Here is a 23,924-nt window from a genome sequence, read left to right as displayed (position 1 = left end):
ACTATCAAAATATATCTAAATACATATTGATAATTTGTATCATGTACACGATCTGCACATTACACATACACCATTTTATCTCTTTGTGTATGTGATTTTCCCTCTCTCTCTCTTTCTTTTTTCTTCTTTTTTTGAGACAGGGTCTCTTTACATAGCCCTGGCTGTCCTGGAACTCACTATGTAGATGTAGACCAGGCTAGCCTGGAACTTGTAATTCTCTGGCCTCGGTCTCCTGGTGCTGGGATTATAGGCGTGCACCACCATGCCCAGCTTGGGAAAGGGCTCTTTGTTCCCCGCACTTAGACTTTGCATCATCGTCTGGGTGGGGAACGCTGTCCATGGCATGCTCTGGTGGCCACAAGAGAAAGAGAACCCAGCACCCCATACTGAGGCCCTGCCGTGACCCCTTCCCATCTGCAGGTCCATCCTGAGAATGAAGACTGGACTTGCTTCGAGCAGTCCGCCTCCCTGGATGTCCGGTCCTTCTTTGGCTTTGAAAGCACCTTGGAGAAGATCGCCATGAAGCAGTACACGGCCAACGTCAAGAGGGTGAGTGACGCTGTGCTAGCCACACCAGGACGGTGCGCAGGCCTGCTCTGCCACCAGCGGCTCCTGGGGCACTGGACAGCAGCCCTGGCTTCTTATTTCGGAAATGAACACTGGGGTCATGACCACACCAGTGAGGTCACAAGTGGGAAGAACTGGCTTGTTCTGGAGGTGTCCTGACATGGTCCCAGCACTGCTCCGAGGTGCTGCAGCAAGTCCAAGACCAGCCTAGGAACTCAGTGACATAAACAGCCGGAGGCACAGCTCAGTATGGAGCACTTGCCTGACATATGTGAGACCCTGGCTTCGATCCCCAGAACCAGGTCATGGGAAGAAAAGTCTCACTGGGGCCGGAGTCAGGATTTAGTGGTGCAAACTCAGCCTAAAGTCTGCCAGTGAGAGGCTGAGGGTGTGGCTTAATGGTAGAGGGACTGCCTCCAATCCTCCAGTGAGGGATTGCAGGTATAGTTGGGTGGTAGAGTGCCTGCCTAGCCTGTGGGAGACCTTGGGTTTCGCTCCCAACACTACAAAGTTTATTTCAATTACTGTTTATTTCAATGGCCTCAGACTCCAGGTCAGATAGTGGCCTATTTACCAGGTGGACAGTTTTCTTCTGGTGATACACATTACCAACATAAAACCGAGCTATCTGCATTTGTCCTGTGTTAGCCTTGCTCATCTCCACTCCTCTTGGCCTTGTTTTAGCTGTGCAATAGCCATATGTCAGGACTGGGACCTGAGCACGTATGCCCTCAGAGCCGGTGTGGTGACCTCGCAGTGTGCTGCTTGCTTGGTGACATCTTTGGGTCTGTTGCTTCCAGGGGAAGGAGGTGATTGAGCACTACCTGAGTGAGCTCATTTCCCAGGGAACATCTCACATTCCCCGCTGGACACCTGCCCCAGTCCGGGAGGAAGATGCCCGCAGCCAGGCTGTGCATCAGTGTCCCAGCTCCATGGTGACAGATGACCCCAGTAATGCCCCGGGCCCTGATCCTGAGATGGACACAGCGGATGGTAGGTGACTCCAAGTCTGTGCCCTCACTTGTGGCTCTAGGAAGCCGGCCACACCGCCTGGCTCCCCGAGAAGAGGGAAAGAGGCTGTAGGTTGCCAGGGTTGGGGACAGTCTGGCACCCACTCAGCCTCCTCTCTTGCTTCTCAGAGTCGATCTATTTCTAGACCAGGAACTGACCTCTGGTGATTTGAGGATATTTTTAATTGCATGAGTAATGCAAGATCATGGTAGCAAAATATCTAAACGAACTGGAAGATGAATAGTGAGAAGTCAGGGCTGGAGAAGTGGTTCAGTCAATAAAGTGCTTGCCTTGCATGAATTGCATCCCCCCAGACCCCACTAAAAAAGCCACCAGGCACGGTGTGCCCACTCATGATCTTACTGCTGGAGACGTGCCAGCTGAGACTAAGTGGTCCTATCTGGAGAGCCCTATACCAGTGAGAGATTCTCCCTCAAACAAAGCCAAGGGAGGCGATACCTGAGGAACCATACCTGAGATTGGCCTCCACATACATATACATACATACATACATATATATATATATATATGCATCTGATATTCACACATGCACATACAGACACATGCAAAAGAAAAGGATGACGATTCGTTCCCTCTCTCTAGAGTCATCAGTAGTTCTGTGTTTCATAAAGCTTGCTGGGGCATATGGCACATGAGGGCACACGCCTCCACACGCATGTGTACATGCATATTCACACTTAGAAGATATGGAACGGGTGGCAGGATGCCAGGCATCCTTTTGTACTTTGCTGGTCCTCACTAACGCTGTTAGCACACACACCCTAACACCTCATCGTACTGTATGAATGCTCTATGACTTACTAATGTTGGCTCGTTATTATCGTTATTGTTTGAGACAGGAGCTGGCCCTGAATTTGGTATGTAGCCGAAGATGACCTCGAACTTACATGCACGGTGCAGGCTATTTTAGTCTACTTTAGAACTTACTGCAAATCATATGGTGTATGAAATCATATCGTGTGTGTGGCCCACAGTTTGTATGTAGAGGCCAGAGGACAACTTGTGGACGTTAGTTCTCTCCTTCCACCATGTGGGTTTTGGGCATCGAACTCAGGTCAGCTGATTTGGTACTAAATGCCTTTACCTAATGAGTCATCTCACCAACCCCCTAGTTCTTTGTTTTAAAACAGAGTCTCAAATAGCCCCTGAATTTGCTGTGGAGATGAGGACGTTCATGAACTCCCGATCCCCCTTCCTTCTCCTCCCTAGTGCTGGGATTACAGGTGTATATCACTTTGCCTGTCTTAGGTGTGCATGTGTGCATGTGTGTATGTGTGCATGTGTGTATGTGTGTATCTGTTCATGTGTGCATGTGTGTATGTGTGCATGTGTGTATGTGTGTATGTGCACACGTGTGTGCTTTAATTAGAAGTAATGTGATACATCTTTGTACTCAAGGGATGAAAAAATATATGTACTATATACATAGTACAGCATTATTTTATTTTATTTTATTTTAATTTTTAGAGACAGGGTCTTATCATGTGTTTCTGGGTGGCCTGAAACTTGCTATGTAGACCAGGCTGGCCTCAAACTCACAGAGATCAACTTGCCTCTGCCTCTTGAGTATAGACCTAGTACCATGCCTGGCCTTATATATTTATTTTTGAGGTAAATTTACTTTGAGATATTATCTCATGTATCTCAAACTGATTGTTAGCTCTCGACCCTTCTGTCTTTACCTCCCCAAGTGCTGAATTTATACGTGTGCACCACCATGTTTAGGGACAAGTCAGTCTTTAATGGTATAGAAAGTGCTCACAATATGATGTTAAAAACAAAAAGTAAAGACTGGGGCATCAATAGTCAGAACCTCAGCACAGAGTGCGAGAATCACCTCCACACCGAGATGGAGGAGAGGAATCCCCAATCGTGGTAACATCCAGGTTTCAAAACTATCTAGATAACCATTTAGAGAGATGATTTTGGAGCTCTTATGGCTGACTCCACAGCCTGGCTAAGAACCACACTTCAGAGCTCAGGCAGAAGACAAGCAGAAAGGGCCACAGAGAGTAGGCCATGTGGTAAAGACCCAACGCCACCAGACGTCATAGCTAGTTTTATGTCAGCTTGACACAGCCAGGATCACCTGAAAGGATCTGGCTGTTGGGGATTTTTAAAATTAGTGATTGATTGATGGGAGAGGGCCCAGCCCATTGTGGGTGGGGCCACCCCAGTCTGATGGTCCTTAGTTCTATAAGAAAGCAGGCTGAGCAAGCCAGGATGAGCAACATCCAGCCAGTAAGCAGCTCCCTTCTGTGGCCTCTGCACCATCTTCTGCCTCTATGTTCTGCCTTGTTTGAATTCTCCTTACTTCCTTCTATGGTGAACAGTGGCATGGAAGTGTAAGCCAAACAAACCCTGTCCTCCCCACGTTGCTTTAGTCACAGTGTTTCATCAGAGCAGCAGGAACCCTAATGAAGACGCCAGATTCAGTGACACAAACCTCTAACTTAGCACTTGGGAGGTATGGGTGGAAAGATCAGGAGCGCAAAGATAGCCTCTGCTATGTAGTGCATTTGAATCTAGCCTGGAGCATGTGAGACCCTGTCTCAAAACAAAAAAACAAAAACAAGCAAACAAACAAAAAAACTAAAAAAGAGGGAGACGGAGGGTGGTCTCTTACTCCCCCTACCCTGAAATCCCCATTTTCCTCTCTCCAGGGCACAAGCTGGATGCAGACTACATCGAGAGGTGCCTGGGGCATCTCACTCCTATGCAGGAGAGTCGCCTGGTCCAGCTCCGGCGCTGGTTACAGGAGACTCACAAAGGCAAGGTGGGTGTGGGACACGCACTTTGGTGACAGGAGTCTAGGATTGGGGAGGAAAGATAAGCAAGCTTATGCTATCAGTAATACTAAAGACTTATGTTTTGATTCATTTGATCACATCTGTCCTTCACACACACTGACGCCACCACCCTCCTGCTAGTGATACTTGGGGCCAGGAAGTTCTTTGGTGTAGATGTTTATTACGTGTATTGTAGGGTGCCTGGTAACACCCCTAGTCTCCAGTCAGTAGATGCCAGTTCCTTGCCCCATGCAGGTATGACAATTCAAAATGGCCCTTGGCATGGGCATATGTCCCTGGGGGGGCGTGTGTGTGTGTGTGTGTACCTGCACAATCAGGTGCAATTGAGGACCATAGCTATATAGTACCATGCTCATTTGACCATGGACTCTGTCCTTCTCTAAGAGTCAAATGACTTAATAAGGGTGATTGTTGATTGTCTAGCTTTGGCCTTTAAGCTCTAGCTTCAGTAACATGAATGTGCACCACATACCTCAGTCCCAAGCAGGACTCTGTCGTCAGCGCTACTGAATCAGAACTTCTTTGCTTAGCATGGATCGCCTACCTTTCCCTCCCCAGCCCTGGGGCCAGACAAGAGAGTTGCTCAGTGTGGGCCTATGGTATAACCTGTCTGCAAATGTAAAACGGGGACATTGTTCATATCATGTGGGTCACAAACACTGATCCACATCAAATGCTTAGGGCGGAATCTGGCTCAAAGGAAGAACCCCAGAAAAGACGGCTTGTGCTAGGATTGGTTTTGCACTGATGTTATATTGGGAAAGGAAGAGGAGTAGAAGGGGGGCAGGAGAGAAGGGGGTGGAGGAGGAGTTAGCCCAAGGAAAGATGCTATTTCCAAGACAAACAGGGAGGGATGCTAGGCAGCCACAGTGTGCAGCTGTTCACCACAGCCCCTCCACCTACCGTTTCTCTTTGCTTTGGCTATTTTCCCCAGCTGTTTTGCAGATGAGGTAAGAGGGTCATTTCTGCCGCTTCATCTGAAGGGTTAGAAGTACCGTTCTGTGGTCTTATCCCTTCTCTGCCTCTCAGATCCCCAAAGATGAGCACATCCTGCGCTTCCTGCGGGCACGGGACTTCCACCTGGACAAGGCCCGGGACATGCTGTGCCAGTCCCTGAGTTGGCGGAAGCAGCACCAGGTGGATCTCCTTCTGCAGACCTGGCAGCCCCCTGCTCCCCTTCAGGAGTTCTATGCCGGAGGTTGGCACTACCAGGACATAGGTGTGTCCCACATCTGAGCCGTGTGTGAGCACCGAGGACACTCTACACGATACACCCCATACTGATACCTCACGGTCCCTTTTAGATTCCTGGGGCATCTGGAGATACTTGTGACGTGTTACCCGGCTATGCAGAAGGTGGAATAGGCATAGATTTTGGTCTTGGGAAGATGTTTCCGCCCTAGGGCCATTGCAAGTCACACTCTTGTTAATACGGTATAGATTGACGTAAGCAGCCAAAGCAAACTGGTACTGAAACACCCAGTGCCAGCTCTGGAGGCTGGAGTATGAGATCAGAAGACAGCGGGCCTAGAGATCCCGTGATTCGTAAACAAGCAAGCAAATAAACAAAGGGAGTCAAGAAGCTCTAGGAGAGAGTCCTACCCCTCCCCTCTCAGCATTTGATAGCCCCTGAGTTTGTGGCTGCATCGTTCTTAATTTCTGTTCTCACTTGGCATGGCCTTCCCTGTGGGTATCTCTGCATGTCCCTTCACCACCTCACAGGAGCCCTGGGTCCTTTAGAACCCACCCCACATCTATTCTGATGTCATCTTGAAATCCTTACTTGACATCTGCAGCTCCGTTTACAACTTTGGTCCCATCTGAAGGTTCTGGTGGACATAAGTTCTTGGAGGACACTATTCTTCCTACTGTAGGTACCCTTTCCAGATTTAAAACGTATAGAGCGCTGAGGCCAATGACTGCTGTGTTCTTTAAGGTCTTTTATGAAAAATGGTGCCCATGCTGATAATGGCAAATGCTTGGTTCTCCTGAAGAACAGGCTGGGGTGGTTTCTTAACACGTAGTTGACTCCTTATTCATGGCTTTCATATTTGTGAACTCTCCCTACTTCTATTTTGAAATCCCCCAAACTAGTAGTTTGTTCCAGGATATGTTCAGAATGGTAAACATTTCCAGTGCTCTGAGGGGCCGGGGATATGGCTCAGTCAGCAAAGTGCTGGCTGTGCGAGATGAGGTCCTGAGTTCAATCCCCAGCACCCACTAGAGACCTAGGTGCAATCGCATGTGCTTATAGTCTCAGGGATGTGGAGACAGGAGGCTATCTGTGGCTCACTGTGGAGATAGGGCTATCTGAGGCTCACTGGCCAATCTAGGCAAACTGGTGAGTTCTAGGTTTAAAAAGAGATCCTGTCACAAAAACAAACAAACAAACAAACATGACGGACACTGGGTGTTGGTGGCACACGCCTTTAATCCCAGCACTCAGGAGGCTGAATCAGGAGGATCTTTGAGTTCAGGGCCAGCCTGGTCTACAGAGTGAGTTCCAGGACAGCCAGGGCTACACAGAGAAGCCCTATCTTGAAAAACAAAACAAAAGAAAAAATCTTGATGGAGAATAAATTAACTAATTAAAAGATAAAGAGGATGAAATCTGATGTTGACCTTTGGCCTCTACACTCACACACACACACACACACCATATTCACACTCATACACACCCCACACACCCACATACACACACACACGCACATACAGAGTCACCTGGCACACAGGATCTCTGTTGAGATTGGCCAAATCCATTCTGTATTTCTTCTTTTTTTCTTAAACTTTATTTTATATGTATGGGTATTGTGTCTGCCTATATGACTGTATAGCATTATGTGTACCTGAAGAAGGTATTAGATCTCCTGGAACTGGAGCCACAGACAGTCATGAACTGTTATGGGGGTGCTGGAATTGAACCCCAGGTCCTCCAGAAGAGCAGCGAGTACTCCTAACTACTGAGCCATCTCTCCTGCCCATGTATCTTCTTGTAGCTGTCTCCTTCTAAACAAATGTTCTTTTCTTGTGACACTTTCTTGTCTCGGAAAGATTTATTTTTATGTGTGTGTGAATGTGTGTGTGTGTGTGTCCGTGTCCACAGAAACCAGAAGAAGGCTTTGATCCATTGGAACTGGAATTACAGGCAGTTGTGGCTTTCTGCCGTGGATGCTGGCAACTGAACTCTGGACAGTATGGTTGTTGTTTTTTTCTTTTTTCTTTTTCTTTTTGAGAGAGTGGCTTATTTTGCTGTTTAAAATAACTAGCAGTGTTTGCCTAGTAGTCCAGGCCTGACATCCCAGCTACTTCAGCAGCTGAGGCAGGCAGATTGCAAGTTTAAAGCATGTGTTGGCTACAAAGTGAATTCAAACCTGGCCTGGGAACTCAGTGAGACCCTATCTCAAAACACAGCGTGAGAAGAGAACTGGAGATATGACCTAGAGGTAGGGCACCTGCCTGCGTGAGGCCCTGGGGCCCAACCTTAAAACCACAAGAGGGAACAACCAAACAGGATGGGATAGCTCAGAGCACAGGGTGGATGCACTGGTTTCTGCGTCAGGACCTTCTATAGGAGACGCTGTTCTCAGCAAGTTTCTGCCTCTGAGTTATGGTGCTGCTGGTTTTGAGGTCAAGGTTGGTGAATCTAATCCGTGGTCTAAATTACGTAGGAATGCAGGAGGCAAGGCTATCTGGTGATAAGGAGACCAAAGAGGTGGCAAAACACTCAAAGGGACCCAACTCTGTATCCCCAGAAGCCATGGCTGAGCGTTCCCTAATTCAGGGTTCAAGTGGCTTCACAGAGCACAACTTGCACACAGCACACGCGTGAGTGTGGAGCCAGGACGACAACCTTATTGTTTGGTGTGGGTGTCTCACTGAACCTGGAGCTCAATGACTAGATAGACATAGCAGGCTGGACGGCCAGAAGCCCCGGGACCCTTAGGTATCTGACTCCCCCGCAATGGGATTACAACTACATGCTACCACGATGGCCTCAAATTTAGAGACCCACCAGTTTCTGCCTCCTGCTGGGACTAGCCACGTGTGCCACTGCTCTTCACGACTCCGCCTGGCTTTAAAAACAAAACAAACGAACACAAGGGGGTATTGGACTCAAGTCTTCACACTTGCATAGCAAGTGCTCCACTGAGCAATCTTCCCAACCCTTAAAAAAAAAAAAAAGGAACTACTGATTTCAGTTTTAGGCAGAAAAGATGGCAAGATGGTGCAGGCGTCTCCACATCTGACTTAGGCTCCCTCCTCCATTTTTTTTAAAATATTTATTTATTTATTTTATTATGTATATAGTATTCTGTCTGTGTGTATGCCTGCAGACCAGAAGAGGGCACCAGACCTCATTACAGATGGTTGTGAGCCACCATGTGGTTGCTGGGAATTGAACTCAGGACCTTTGGAAGAGCAGGCAATGCTCTTAACCGCTGAGCCATCTCTCCAGCCCCCCTCCTCCATTTTTGAATGTGTCTTTGTGTTCAGTTTTCATAAGGGGTGGCCAGGTGCTGTCAGAAGCAGGCACAGTAAGCTTACTAGGAGAACCCTCCAGCATGACCTTGCTCCTAAGAGGAGAGTTAAGTTCTTGTGCGTCGCTTTGCCGGTTCCTGATGTCAACACTCCCCCTCAAAGCTATCTCTTCTCTTTGCTGGGCTCCGCCCACTCGCAAAGATGGGCGCCCGCTGTACATCCTGCGCCTGGGCCAGATGGACACCAAAGGCCTGATGAAGGCAGTAGGCGAGGAGGCGCTGCTGCGGCACGTGAGTGGATCCTTGGCTGGCGTCGGAGGGGGCGGGCTGGGGGCGGAGCAGCATACCCAGCTGTTCTCAGTACCATGCCTGCCTTCTAGGTTCTTTCTGTCAATGAGGAAGGACAGAAGAGGTGCGAAGGGAACACGAGACAGTTTGGCCGACCCATCAGGCAAGAACCCGAGTTGGGGACGAAATCCCCAAAGCAGGCTAGCTAATGCTGACTGCGCATGTGTGGGGCGAGGTAGCTGGCTAGGCACTGTGCGACAGTGCTATCCCCTAATTCTTACAATAATCTGCTGAGGCAGGACTCCTGGCCTGGGTTTTGCTGGTGGAGAAATCGGGACTCTGGCTGAGATAATTTGAACTGTTCCTGGCTGGTTCCACGCTTAGCTCCATAGTTCCTCCCCTTTGCTTCTTCTTCTTCTTCTTCTTCTTTTTTTTTTTTTTAATTTTATTTTTCGAGACAGGGTTTCTCTGAAGTTTTTGGTGCCTGTCCTGGAACTAGCTCTTGTAGACCAGGCTGGCCTCGAACTCACAGAGATCCGCCTTCCCCTTTGCTTCTTAAGGCCAGCCTTCCTCAGCTCCGATGGGACCTGTCTCCTCTTAGGGACCCATTGTCCCCCTCTTCCTCCCGCACATTTCCATTCCGGGGCTGAGTAACCTACAGGGACAGTGAAAGTGTCCCATGTCCCTGCTTCCAGCCCTGCCTTCCTGAGCCCTTTGCTCCATTCCAGGTGCCTGCGGGGGAGGAGGGGAAAGGCGGTGCTGGAGGCCCTGAGAGGTGGCAGAGCCAGGTAGAGCCCCAGGTCCCGTGTCTGTCACAGCTCCTGGACCTGCCTACTGGACCTCGAGGGCCTCAACATGCGGCATCTGTGGCGGCCGGGGGTGAAGGCCCTGCTGCGGATGATCGAGGTGGTGGAGGACAACTACCCCGAGACCCTGGGCCGGCTGCTCATCGTGCGTGCGCCCCGCGTATTCCCGGTTCTATGGACGCTGGTGAGATCAAGAGCCAGAGTGGGGCCACAGTGGGTGAATCCTCTCCCTGAATGATCGGGCAGAGATGATGCAGATCCAAGGTTGTCAGGCTCCATTCCTGGAGATGGACAAATAACTGGATTATGGTAGGGGTTTATGACATGACGAATGGACCAAAAGCCTATAAATCATGCTTTTTTTTTCTTTTTGGTTTTTCGAGACAAGGTTTCTCCGTGTATCCCTGGAAGTCCTGGGACTTGCTTTGTAGACCAGGCTGGCCTTGAACTCACAGAGATCCACCTGCCTCTGCCTCCTGAGTGCTGGGATTAAAGGCGTGCGCCACCACCGCCCGAATCCCGCACTTTTTAATTTTATGTTTTTGGACATAAGTGTTTATTCATGTGGGTGCACACCTGTGTCAGGTGCATGTGCACGTATGTACATTTGTGCAGCAGTCAGAGGTCGACCTTGGGTGTCTTTGAGACAGGATCTCTCACTGAACATGGAGCTCACTCATTAGGTTAGGTTAGCGGGCCAAAGAGTCCCACGGATTCAGGCCAAGCCCTAAGCACTGGGTTGACAATTGGGTGCTCCCAAACCCTGCTTTTTTTTTTTTTTTTTTTTTTTAACATGTGTATTCTGGATTTCAAATTCAATTCCTCATGCTTGTGTGACAAGTACTTTACTGGCTGAGCCATGTCTTTAAAAAGATAAAAACAGCTAGCTGTAGTGGTGTACACCTTTAAAACCAGGACTCATGAGGCAGAGGCAGGAGGATTTCTGTAAGTTCTAGGTCAGTCATATATATATATATATATATATATATATATATATATATATATATATATATATAGTGTTTCAGGACAGCTAGGCCTACATGGTGAAATCCTGTGTCAAAAAAAAAAAAAATCAAGTCAGTAGCCTTTTCAAAACAAAGCAAAAAAACCCAAAACCAAAAACTAAAGTAAAAACAAACACAACCAAACCAGAAAAAAAAATGAAATAAAGCCAACCAGTAAAATGACCTATTCGATTTTCTGCTCTATGACTTTGGCCCCACCCACAGGTCAGCCCCTTCATCAATGAGAACACCAGGCGGAAGTTCCTCATCTACAGCGGCAGCAATTACCAGGGCCCTGGCGGCCTGGTGGACTACCTGGACAAGGACGTGATCCCTGACTTCCTGGGAGGAGAGAGCGTGGTGAGTCTGTCTGTGGTCCTGGGTCCCAGAAAGGGGCGGGGCAGGAGCCTGGGGCCAGGAAGCTGATGGACAGCACTTTAGGGGATCCCGCCCCACTTCCTCTCGCCAATGGGAGATGCTGGCTTTAAGAGGGGATAGGCCTGGTTGTAGAAGCTTCCCCAGAGAGGTGACATCTCTTGAGGTGGGGGGGTCTTCCTTTGGTTCTTTTAAAGGCAGCGAGGGCAGGACAGGTGGTACAGCATTTAAGAGTACTTGCTGAGGCTGAAGAGATGGTTCATCAGCTAAGGACACTGGCTGCGTTTCCTCAGGTCCTGAATTTATTCCCAGCACCTACATGGTGGCTCACACCAGCTGTAACTCCAGTGTCAGGCAATCTAGTGCCCTCTCCTGGCCTCCATAGGCATTGCATGCATGTGGTACATAAACACGCTGACAGAAAACATCCATCATACACATAGAAATAAATGTTAAAACATTGCAAAAAGAGCACTTGCTATGCAATTTAAGGATCTCATATAGGAAGGCAGGAATTCGCAAATGCACAGATCCAGGGCAGACAGATGCAGGAGGACAGAGGTGGCTTGTTGGTTTCTAACCTTGCTAAGAGAATTGAGCCCCGGGTTCAGGGAGAGACCCTGTCTCAAAGGAATAGACGGTGTGATGGGAGACCCCCCAATACCCTTTTTGGCCTTCCCCTACATGTGTGCCGTGTGCATAAATTCACACACACACACACACACACACACACACTAAATAAATAAACATCTTTTTAAAGGTAGTAAGTGAGCCAGGCCCAACCCATGTCCCCTCCAGCTGGGATGCTCAGGGAAAGCAGTGTCTGGACTCCCTTATGCCTCCCAGGAGGGCAAACCTGGTCATGCTCTCATTCCCATGGCCATCTGTGGGCACACTCATCGGTCCCCCAGCACAAAATGCTGCACAGACGCTTGTCAGTGAAATGGTTTGCTTAGGAACTTTGTTCAACTTGACTGCTCTGTTCTCGTGACACAGATGAAGGATTTCTTTTGGGTGACTGACCTACGGCTCTCTCAAGGACTTACCGAAGGACAGTGGGCAGCGACTGGCCTGCTATCCATCCTCCCTTTTTGTCTTCAAAGTGAAATAAGGAAACCTGTGTGCCTATGCTTGGGGTCTGAGGCTTGGCCTTCCAGGGCACCTTTCTCTGGGAGACATCTATAGAACTAGACAGGTCCACACTGGTCAGTGCCCACTGCTGAAGGAAAGATGCTGCCCCCACTTAGAATGTATTGCAGAAGAGGGAACCACACCTAGCCAGACACCATGAAAAGGGCCAGGAGGGGGTCTCTCGGTCTCTCTCTCTCTCTCTCTCTCTCTCTCTCTCTCTCTCTCTCTCTCTCTCTCTCTCATTTTGTGTGTGCGCACACAAATACCACATCATGCATGTGGAGGTTGAACAGAGGCCTGCAGGAGTGCGTTCTGAAAAATGGAACTCAGGCTCAAACTTGAAGACGGGTGCCCTTAGGCACTGAACCATCTCACCAGACCCTGTTTGTTTTGCTCTTGAGAAGGGTCTCACTATTTAGTCCAGGCTGGCTCAGAACTTGGGGCCCCCCTTCCTGAATTCTGGAATTCTAGGCATGAACCATTATACTTGACCCAAACATAGTTTTGTGCCCTGGTCAGTCATGTTCACCCTGTGTGATCTTGGGAGAGCAGCCTGTCCCCCTTTATGGCCCCATCTTCCCTCTTTCCTTAAATGAGAAGAGTGTGTTTTACCCTGCTATTGGTTCTGAGGGCTCCAGAGGGTGGTGTCACAGGAGCCACTGCCCAATAGGGGTCACTATTCTAAGCTGTTTCAGGGCTCACAGGGCACCGAATGAGGCAACCCTGACCTGCTAACCGTTTTAGTCTTTGAAACCTCTCCTCAGTGTAACGTTCCAGAAGGAGGCCTGGTCCCCAAGTCCCTGTATCTGACCGAAGAGGAGCAGGAGCAGGCTGACCAGCTACGGCAGTGGAGTGAGACCTACCATGCAGCCAGTGTGTTCCGTGGGACTCCCCACGAGGTGCCACCTGGTCTGTGAGGGCGTGGGTGGGGCGGTGTCTTGGATCATGTTCCTTCAGATTGGTTGTGGGGTGATTCCAGTCTCTCAGTCTCTCAGCTCTGTCCAGGAAGCTTTGGGACATGGGATGGTTGCAGAATCCCTGGGTGCCCTTACACCCCTGGCACCTGCAGTTCACCCCAGGTGACCGGGCCTTTCAGGGAGAGGTGGGGTTCTGGCGGGGAGGGAATAGTGTATGTGCAGGTCATCCTGACCACAGGGAGACTGATAGATGACCAGAGAAGAACACCCTGACCTTCCACCTCTTCCACCTCTACTCCCCTTATGCAGGTTGCCGTGGAGATCCCAGAAGGAGAGTCAGTCATCACCTGGGACTTTGACATCCTCCGAGGAGACGTGGTGTTCAGTCTGTATCATGCAAAGCAGGCACCCAAGCTCGGTCCCCAGGAGCCTGGGGTTAGAGTCAGTGGGCAGCTGATCGACAAGAGCTGGGTCCTTGGGGTAGATTACAGCCGTGTAGAGGCGCCCCTCATCTGCCGGGAGGGCCAGAGCATTCAGGTGTGTAGGCATGGGCTTTGGGTACTGACTCAGCATGGGGTGTCAAGCATCCCTCCCAGGCCAGGTCTCTGGGGAGGCAGCTGTGGACAAAGAGGATATGCTCCCAGCTTCTGGGATCCTGCAGGGCGACTGGGGAGCGAGACCCACAGTGTCTGTGTAATAGGAGGTCCTTCTCCACCCCAGAAGGCTCCGTGAAGGGCGGATGGGCACTGAGCTAAGAGGCAGCTGGAAGCCAGGGAGAGGTCTTGGAGCTGCAGTTTCCCCACAAGGAAAAGAAACCATTAAAGGGCCTAAGTGACCTAAGTGAGGCTGGGGCCATAGCTCAATCAGTGAAGAGCTTGTCTTTCTTGTAAACACAAAGACCTGGGTTTGATCCTCAGAACCCATGTGGAAAAAAAGCCAAGTGTGGAAACACACTCAGGCACAAGCACATGCATACACATGGTGGCCCCAAATGGTTACCACTGGTGCCATTTAAATCAAACAAAATTTCTTGTCTCTAAATTTAGAAGGCCACAGGTCCAAAGTCAAGTAGCCTGCAGGGGTTTCCTAAAGGCTCGAGGAAGGGTTCTTTCTTGCCCCTTTGGTGGGTCCCTGGCTTGTCCTCGTTGGCTCTGCCCTCCGTGCCTCTGTTTTGTTCAGGTCCCCTCCCCTCTCTCCTGTAAGGATAGCAGTAGTTGTGTTTGGGATTGACCCTAAATTCTTAGATGAAAAACAGGAGAATCATCCAAATAAGGTCGTCTCTCTGAGGTTCTGGGTGGACATGGATTTGGAGGGACACTTTTCAACCCATGTAATCACCTCATGGTGAGTGAAGGATGGGGCTTTGGAACCCCAAGTCCCACTTTCCCATATGAGTTCATTGCAGAAGAGGGCCTTCAGGGTGGTCGGGGCTAGAGAGGTGGAGGGGATGTCCCAGGTGGAAGAAATGGCAAGGACTACACTAGAGAAAGAAGCAGGAGATGCCATGGGCTGGGATGAGTTGTGGAGCCAGAGGAAGCCTGCACAAATGGAATGGCCCCCAGGTCAGCAGCCAGATCCAGCACCCCAACACCCTGGCCTCAGAATCTTCCCAAACACCCCTACTACGAAGTTTTGAATGTAGGGCTGGGAGTCCACATCTCCTGCCTCCTATGATTCTGGCATGAAGGTTTCCATGGCAGCTGAGAATCTATGGGTCTAGGGTCAGAACATGAATGTGTTGTGAGCTACCATGCTCATTCCCACAATCTCCCCATGAGGCCACTGTTACAGGCAGTGTTATACCCCTGCACACACACACATTCACTCTCTCAGATGCACACATGTACATATTCGCATGTACACACATATTTACACATATACACATACATATACATTTACACATAAACACACACATGCACATATATGCACACAGAGGCACCCAGCCACCCAAAACACATAAATTGAAGATGTGGAGCATCTTCAATTTCTCCCCCCTTTTCACATTTAGTTTTAATTTTTCACATAGACACATACACAGATACACTGACACACACAGACCCCCTCACACATTCTCTCTCTCTCTCTCTCTTTCTCTCTCTCTCTCTCTCTCTCTCTCTCTCTCTCTCTCTCACACACACACACACACACACACACACACACACACAGAGTGAGAGTCCTCTGTGGAGCCTTGCAGATCACAGCCAGCTCCCCACCATCCCACCGAACACCCCCACAGTGTTTCCTCAGAGCTGCCCCCCTCCAACCTTCCCAAGTCCCCCTCCGTGTCCATCCACACAGTCTCCCTAGCACCCCCTAGTGGCTTCTCAGAAGCCCTTGGATTGTAGAACTCATCAGCTGAGACAGCGTTCCACAAACCCATCTGCTGCCCTGAACCCCTACACCCTAGTATCTCCTCCCCTACAGTAAGCAGGAAGCTCTGGTCCCTGGGATATGGGCAGTCACCACAAGGAGGCTTTGGGAAGTGCTTATATAGGATTTCCTGGGGTATTGGAAAGGACCAAATAGAAGGAGTCTCCTTTCCCAAGGCTGGCACAAAAAATCCATGAAGGCTCAACCTCCCATCTTGTCTCCAGGAGAACCCAATTCCCCATCTTGTCCTCAGGAGGGCCCAGTGGAATGCAGCTCCCCAACCTGTCCCCACCTTGTTTCCAGGGGAACCCATTTCTCCATCTCTTCCCCAGGAGAACCTGGGCTTACTGTGGGTTCTGTGTTTCAGGGTTCCCATGTGACTCAGTGGCCTGGCACCTACCTGCTCCAGTGGCAGATTCACAGCCCCTCTGAGAGTGTAGCCTGCAGCCTCCCTGGTGTGGATGATGTCCTGACGGCTCTGCACAGCCCTGGCCCCAAGAGCAAACTGCTGTACTACTGTGAAGTGCTGGCATCCCAAGACTTTAGGTAGGGGAGGCCTGGGACTCCCTCCTGCTCTGTGATGGCTGACTGATGATGCAGTGGCTTGGGGTTGGCTTCTCTTGGGTGGACATCAGTAGCCCTCTCTCAAATGCTGACCCTTCACGCTCTGTAGAAGCAGACCCCTTTCAAGGATCTCAGTGCACCAGGCCTGGGAAAGACCCTTCACCCTTAGAGTCCTCAGTTTGTAACTACTCTAAATATTCTAGAACAATGTCTTGCAGATTGCTACTTTGGGTGACTAAGATACCCCCCCCCACACACACACACCGAGCTTCCCAGTTGCCTTGTGCTGCTAAACAGGAAGCACTAAAGATGCCACCCGGCACACAGTAGGCACTCAGAAGTGGATGAAGCAGGCAGCCTGGATGTGGAGCATCTTCAATTTCTCCCCCCTTTTCACATTTAGTTTTAATTTTTCACTAGTCTTGAGTCAGGGTCTCACGAAATATAGGTTGGCTTTGAGGTCACTATGTGGCTGAGAAAGACCTTGAACTCCTGCCAAGTGCTGGGATCACGTGTGTGCACCTCTACACCTGGCTTTAGGTGGTACTGGGAACCAAGCCCAGAGATTCGTGCCCGCCAGGCAAGCACTTTGCTGATGGAATTATGCCCATTCCCTTTAGTTTTATTTGTAGAGAATGAGTGTAGCTATATGTGGTAGCATATAAAAGGCCAAGACAGGAGGATCCCAAGTTTGAGTCCAGCCTTGGCTACATAATAAGAAACTATCTCAGGAAACCAAAAGAAACTAGAAAGTTTTTTTTTTTTTTCTGGCCATATCTTATCTGTTATCTGGAGTGGGGTTAACTGGACAGAAGGTCCATCTTGGTAGCCCAGGCTGACCTGGGCCTCAAATGCTCCTACCTTGACCTCTTGAGTGCTGGGTTTGCAGATTTGTGCAACCATACTTAGTTGTTTTTTGTTTATTTGTTTTGTTTCTTTTTGTTGTTGTTGGTTTTTGGTTTTTTGAGACAGGGTTTCTTTGTGTAACAGTCCTGCCTGTCCTGGAACTCGTTTTGTAGACCGGGCTGCCTCGAACTCACTGAGATCCGCCTGCCTCTGTCTCCTGAGTGCTGGGATTAATGGCGTGCACCACCACCGCCAAGCTCCGTACTTAGTTTTGACTGAAGAAAACCAGAGAACAAACCTGGAACTGAGATTTCCCAGGCTATGGGTTTTTTCTGCTCCATTCTAGTCAGCATAGCTCCTGGCTGCAGTCAGCCTAACTGGTCTCTGCGAACGAGTTGCAGGGAGCTGGTTGCTCCTCTCTGCTTGTGATGGCATTACTGAGTTTCCCCTCTGCATTGGTTAGCCCCTGGAGGTGGTTAGCATTCTTGAGGAAGGAGCCCTGGGGCCTCATTTGCGGTATTAACAGCTTTTGCCTGGAAGATAACTTAAGGTGTACACACGCTTCTTCCCCAGGGGCTCCATGTCCAGCCTTGAATCCTGCACCAGCCGTTTCTCTCAGCTCAGCGCCACCACCTCTTCCTCCTCCTCTGGCCAGTCCCATAGTGGCTCAGTGGTGTCCAGATAGCTGGCTGGGAACCTGCTGGCAGCCCAAGTGCCTCTGGTATCAGTGTCCAGGCTGAGAAGAGAATCAGTCCAGACACCTGGGCCCATGCTGGATACAGACGATGCCACAGCTGGGGTGTGGGGACTCCCACAGCAGAGATCCACCTCTCTGCCTGTGAGCTGAGGGAGCCTTACTTCTCTGCGCATGAGCGGACAAGGACAGACTTTCTTTTAAAAGCTGAGACCTCATGGATACTCCATCTCCTCCTATGTCCTGGATCTGGAGTCTAGGGCTGGGACCAGGACTGGGCCCCTTCTCACCATTTACTGTGCTTCTAATAGGTTGGCTCTTTCCTCTGGGAGGCCTTTTCTACCATGGGATCATCACTGTTGGGCATCCTCCGCTATCTCCCAGGAGAGTGCAAAGGAACGGCCCTTCCCAAAGTTCTAGTCCACTCTCCTTAGCTTGCTGGGGCCCGGGTCCATTCTGAGCCTATCACAGTTGCCAGGGAGTGTGAAGGGCACTTGATTGCCAGCACGGTCATATAGCCAGTCTGGACCAATCACTGTGACTTGGGGGACTACAGTGTAGTGATTGGCCAGCCTGGATTACGGAATAGTGCTGGGGCCAATCACGTGGTCTGGAAAGGGCTAGGTGGGCTGAAGGACTACTGGGGATGGGTCGCCTCGAGATGGAACCTTAGTCCTTAGTGCCTGGTTGTTTAGCTGTTTGTGGCTGAGCACAGTCCAGGGAGCTGCGATGGGAGTCAGGGCTCCGCTTCCTACAAGAAACAACCCACCATGGACTGCTTTTCTGCCTTCTAGTCTGGGACGCACCTTACCCTGACTCAGGAACATAGGGAGCCTAGGGCTTCTGCCTAGTTCTAGGCAGTGATGGGGTGTTGGGGTGACTCCAGCCTCTCTTGTTCCCCTCCAGAGTCTCTTCTTCCCGAGGTGCGGCTCCTTTATGATATTAAAAAAAAAACAAAAACAACTAAAACCCTGCCCGGTGGTGGTGATACACACTTTTAATCTCAGTACTCGGGAGGCAGAGGCAGGCAGATCTCTATGAGTTCGAGGCCAGCCTGGTCTACAGAGCAAGTTCCAGGGCAGGCTACAAAGCTACACAGAGAAACCCTGTCTCAAAAAAAAAACCAAACCCCAGCACTCGGGAGGCAGAGGCAGGCGGATCTCTGGGAGTTCGAGGCCAGCCTGGTCTACAAGAGCTAGTTCCAGGACAGGCACCAAAAAAGCTACAGAGAAACCCTGTCTCGAAAAAACCAAAAAAAAAAAAAAAAAAAAAAAAAAAACACCAAAAAAAAAAACACCCCCCCCAAAAAAACAAAAAATAAACCAAACAAACAAAAACAAACACGACAAAACAAAAACACAAAAACAAACTCTAAAACCCTTTCTCCAAATGTCAGGACTCTCCTGGTCAGCAGCACAGGAGGACTTAGTTCAGGTTGGGTCTGGTCTCAGCATGGTGCTGGGAATCCCCTGAGGGTGGAGGTGGTTGTCTCTGTCCTGGAGTTGCTCTGACTCCGGAACTCCCAAGATTGATACTACTTTCCCAGATCTTCCATGGGAGACTAGTGGGTCTTCTTGGAGACCAAGGACTTGTTCTTTTCATTTCCTGGATCCACAGAGGTTGAGGTCACTGCTTGGTGACCTCCTCTTAGTTGCTGCCTTTCTTTGGCATTTTTGTATTTTGCCTACAGTGTGGCTTAAAACTTGAAGCACAGCAAAAACAGAAGTCAGGATTTCTGGTTTTCCTTAACCCACATCCGTTTCCATCCCTACCAACCAGTGCTGACCTACACCACTGCCCTGGGTTCCACCCAACGGAAGCTCTGTGCACAGTCTCAGGCCAGTCTAGCCCAGAAGTTCCTCATTGCTTGTCAGCCAGCCTTTCTTACATTTTGGGGTCACTTCTACAGCTTCCGGGGCTAAGGGGTGGTTTCCGGCTGTGGGGTGAGGTGAGCAAGTATAGACTGCATGCCTGCACCTGCCCCAAATCCAGAGCAGTAGGAGAGGGACCATTGAAGGAAGAACCTTCCACTGATGGAAAACCTGGCCAGAATTCTTCCTTGTTCTCCTCTTCAGGAATAGCAGTGAGACACGGGACTGCAGCATTGTGTGTGTGTGTGTGTGTATGTGTGTGTGTCCATCTTCCAGAGAGACACTGAAAGCCAGTTGTCTCCAACTCACCAAGAGCAATTGGTGATCTTTTCAGTGATCTCTATTGTTTTGATTATTATTGTTGTTAATTATTTGCTGTCATTGCAGTGAGGCTCAAACCCAGGCCTTGTTCATGCCAGGAAATCACTCTGCCGCTGAGCTGTAAGGCCCATTGCTGTGGTGACTGTTTTGTTTTTGTTTTGACTTGGTTTCTTGTGTCCTGGCCTTGAACTCTACATAGGCTAAGGATGAGCTTGAACTCCTGGTCCTTCTGCTTCTGCCTCTAAAGTTTTGGGATTACCTGTGTGTGCCTCTACATCGATTGTTTGAAGGTCTGGGAGCTGAACTCAGAGCTTCATACATGCTGGGCCAGTGCTCTACCGCCGCACCTCAATCCCAGCCCCGCTCAGTGATCTTTAAATGAGCTCTACCTGACTCTCAAACCAAAGTGTTCCCCTAGATGTGCTTTGGGGAGAAGCTGTCTGGCAGCCTTTGCACATTTCCCCTCCAGACAGTGAAGAACAGAGCACGACAGAGTCTTGAAAGGCTGTGCCTCTCCTGTCCCCCAACAAAGCCGTCAAACAAGAAGAATCCCTTGTCCTTTATTTGGGGTGGTGGAAAGGGGTCTGACCACAGGTATGGCTAGATTCAGCAGAGCTCTCAGCTGCACCTAGGCCTCTTGACTCCTCGTCTCTTTGCCCGTTGGCCTCCTGTCCTCTCTCTCTGCTGACAGGCAGCTCCAAGCCTGTACCCCCAGGGTTTCCAGTGTCTAAGAGAAAGACGGGTCCCTAACTACAAACTCCTAAAAGATTCTGACTGACGCTGCTCATGTCATACACATACACAGACTAGCAGGGACTGGGGAATAAGAAGTCCTTCTGGAGGAAAGCTGGGTCATAGCACCTGCAGATGGCTGTGGTGGCATCCACTGTGTCCTTCTACACTGGCACTCGGGAAAGCCAGCAATAAAAATAGCCCGAGGGTGCTTGGGAGATGACTCAGCTGGCCAAAGGGCTGCTGCGCTAGTATGAAGACCTGAGCAGTCGTGGAAAGCCAGATGCGGCGGTGCACACTGCAGTCCCAGTGCTGAGTGGAAACAGGAGGATGCCTGGCACTCAGTAGCGGGATTCGTGAGCTCCAGGCTCAAGGAGAGACCCTGTCTCAAAGAGTAAGGTGGAGCACAAATGTTGAAGACGCCTGATATCAGTCTTTGGTCTCCACATGTGCACACACATGTATCACACATGCACAAAAGATGTCATCTTCAGCCTCTACATATGCACACATATACATCATACACATGTGTAGAAGGCACCTAATGTCAATCTTCGGCTTTCACATGCACACACGCATCACACACATGCACAAAATGTCCCCCAGGAGGGCCTGCCAAGCTTGTGCCCTTTCCCTTATCCCAGGATAGACAACCACATGGTGTGGGTTTCTTCCTCCACTTTGTTCATTATCCCCCTGTGGCCAGATCAGAGCGATCTACACCAATATGACTTCTTGAAACCCCAGACTTTCTTTCACTCGCTGTGAAATCCTGTGCAGGTGACTTTCTCTGTGCCTCAGTTACCCCATCTGTAAGATGGGGATGGCAGTGCCTACCTCACCAAGTCACAGCGGGACAGAGGACGTGACCGGCAAGGCCTCCACACACAGAACGCACTTGGTGAGTCCAGTCCTGGCACACTCAGGGAGAGACCTGTTGGGATCAGGGGAATTGAAGAGGTGGCTGTGTTTCTATCCTGGAATCCCTGGATGTTTCTCTTAACTCTGAAAAGCTAACCAGTCAGCAACAACCACATCTTCCTGTTCAGTGAGAAACAGGGTATTTGCTTGATCCTAGGATTTGACAAATGCATTAAACATTTTATGTTTGAATATCATCTGCTGTCAGTTTCTTAGACCCCTGGTGCCTGTCCTGGGTCAATTCCAGAATTTCTTAGCTGTAGCCACATGTGGCGGGGGACACCTGTAATCCCCAGTGGGGAAGTGGAGGCAGGAGCATTTCCACACATTTGAGGCGAGCCTGGTCTGTGTAGCGAGTTCCAGGCCAGCTTGGGCTGCAAGGTGAGAGACCCTGTTTCAAAAAACAAAACCCCAGACTCAGACCATTTCTCAGCTGATTTTTCTGAGGGTCTAGCCACAGCTGATCAAAAGTGCAAGGCCCCGCCCAAGGCTTGGCCTTCCCTACTCACAGCTAAGAGCTGGGTGCTGGTTACTGTGTGGAAGGAACATCATGGGGCTGGGACGTTCCTCTGTGTGATGTCTTAGAACTCAGCGACAGCATCCCAGCAAGGAGGACAGTGCTCACCTGCTACCCAGCATCCCGGGAAGGAGTACGGTGCTCACCTGCTACCCAGCATCCCGGGAAGGAGTACGGTGCTCACCTGCTACCCAGCATCCCAACATGGAGGACGGTGCTCACCTGCTACCAGTCACTCATTCATCGCTCATTTACCTGCTCACTCATTCATTCTCCCGTGGATTTCTCTGCAGCCACAGAGACAGGTGCACCAGAGGAAGACAACCCCCAAGAGGGCACAGGTTGGGCTCACGGCTGAGCTGCTGGCCCTGCTGACGTCTGCCTCAGCCCTCAGCCCTCCCCTGAGGCCTCCTCTGGGAGTCTGGGTAAGAGAGAGCAAAACCTGCCCCAGTCTCCCTGCGGCCCAGAGCTACTCCTGGGGAGCCTACCTCTGGGACATCAGGGCACCGTCTTGGCAGAAGCAGCCGCCGTGGGAGTTTGGGCAGGGCCTTGGTGGCAGGAGCCACAGCTGCTAGGAGGTAAGGGGGTTGACAGGGAGACAGAGGTAGCCAAGCTGATTACTCCTCGCCTGTTCCAGATCCTGCAGGACCTACCAAGATGTTGCCCAGGAAACATCATGTGAAACCCTTGAGCTCTTTCCTGAATTCCAGATTTTCCCAAGATACGAATTCCTTTGAGAATCTAATGAGCCATGGACACACACACATGGGTTTAATTTCTATATCAGGCTTTTAAATATAGAAAGTGGCCTTGGGCAGTGCCAATGTCCTCTTGATACAGGATACCAGCACTTTCTGGGGCCACCTCCTACGTAAACCACTTGCCTAGATCCTGCAGGGGTGGGCCAGCTACACAGGACTGTCATGAGAAGAAACGGAGCTGGGCCAGGCCTGGTGCTACACAACTGTAATCCTAGCTCTTGGGAAGCTGAGGAAGAGGATCGTGAGTTTGAAGACAGCCTAGGTTATATATCAGGACACTGTCTCAAAAACAAACAAACAGCGGGGCGGTGGTGGCGCACGCCTTTAATCCCAGCACTCGGGAGGCAGAGGCAGGCAGATCTCTGTGAGTTTGAGGGGAAGGCATCCAGACCAAGGGCAAGGGAAGAATGTCACTACTTGGTCACAGCAAGTCACTACCCTGAGTGACAGCAGGGGTGTCTGTGTGATCTCTTCTAAAGAGAAACCAAGCCGGGTGGTGGTGGCATACGTCTTTAATCCCAGCACTTGGGAGGCAGAGGAAGGCGGATCTCTGTGAGTTCGAGACCAGTCTGGTCTACAAGAGCTAGTTCCAGGACAGGCTCCAAAACCACAGAGAAACCCTGTCTCAAAAAACCAATAAATAAATAAATAAATAAATAAATAAATAAATAAATAGAAACCAAGAATTTGGAGTGCTGACTTTAAACACGGACAACCGAAGTAAATTGTATGGATGAGGGTGTGGCTCGGTTGACAGTGCTTGCCTAGCAAGCAGGAAACTCTGGGCTCCATCCTCAGCATTCCACATACTGGCTGTGGTGGTTCGGGCCTGCACTCGGGAACTCAGGAGGAGGAAGAGGTGGAAGGATCTGGAGTTCAAGGTCATTCTCAGCTATGTGGCAAGTAAGAGGCTGGCCTA

At 50.1% G+C, this 23,924-nt stretch overlaps 1 protein-coding gene across 2 annotated transcripts in view; it reads left to right on the top strand.

Annotated features, from left to right (window-relative positions):
- Positions 1-18,998, top strand: part of Sec14l5 (SEC14 like lipid binding 5) — a 39,599-nt gene extending 20,601 nt beyond the window's left edge. Inside the window, exons 5-17 of one of the 2 annotated variants that reach the window (XM_057776709.1) lie at positions 421-549; positions 1,368-1,560; positions 2,730-2,822; positions 4,263-4,375; positions 5,439-5,628; positions 9,090-9,178; positions 9,268-9,338; positions 9,994-10,165; positions 11,211-11,345; positions 13,256-13,390; positions 13,718-13,945; positions 16,146-16,324; positions 17,762-18,998. In XM_057776709.1, coding sequence (XP_057632692.1) covers positions 421-549; positions 1,368-1,560; positions 2,730-2,822; positions 4,263-4,375; positions 5,439-5,628; positions 9,090-9,178; positions 9,268-9,338; positions 9,994-10,165; positions 11,211-11,345; positions 13,256-13,390; positions 13,718-13,945; positions 16,146-16,324; positions 17,762-17,873 — 1,839 coding nt within the window. In that variant the 3' untranslated portion in view covers positions 17,874-18,998. The remainder of the gene's footprint in view (positions 1-420; positions 550-1,367; positions 1,561-2,729; positions 2,823-4,262; positions 4,376-5,438; positions 5,629-9,089; positions 9,179-9,267; positions 9,339-9,993; positions 10,166-11,210; positions 11,346-13,255; positions 13,391-13,717; positions 13,946-16,145; positions 16,325-17,761) is intronic. The other variant, XM_057776710.1, reaches the window with a different exon arrangement.
- Positions 18,999-23,924: the final 4,926 nt, after the last annotated feature.

This window comes from Chionomys nivalis, chromosome 7 (genome assembly GCF_950005125.1).
Source record: "Chionomys nivalis chromosome 7, mChiNiv1.1, whole genome shotgun sequence".
NCBI lineage: Eukaryota > Metazoa > Chordata > Mammalia > Rodentia > Cricetidae > Chionomys > Chionomys nivalis.
This window is presented reverse-complemented; position numbering and strand designations above follow the sequence as displayed.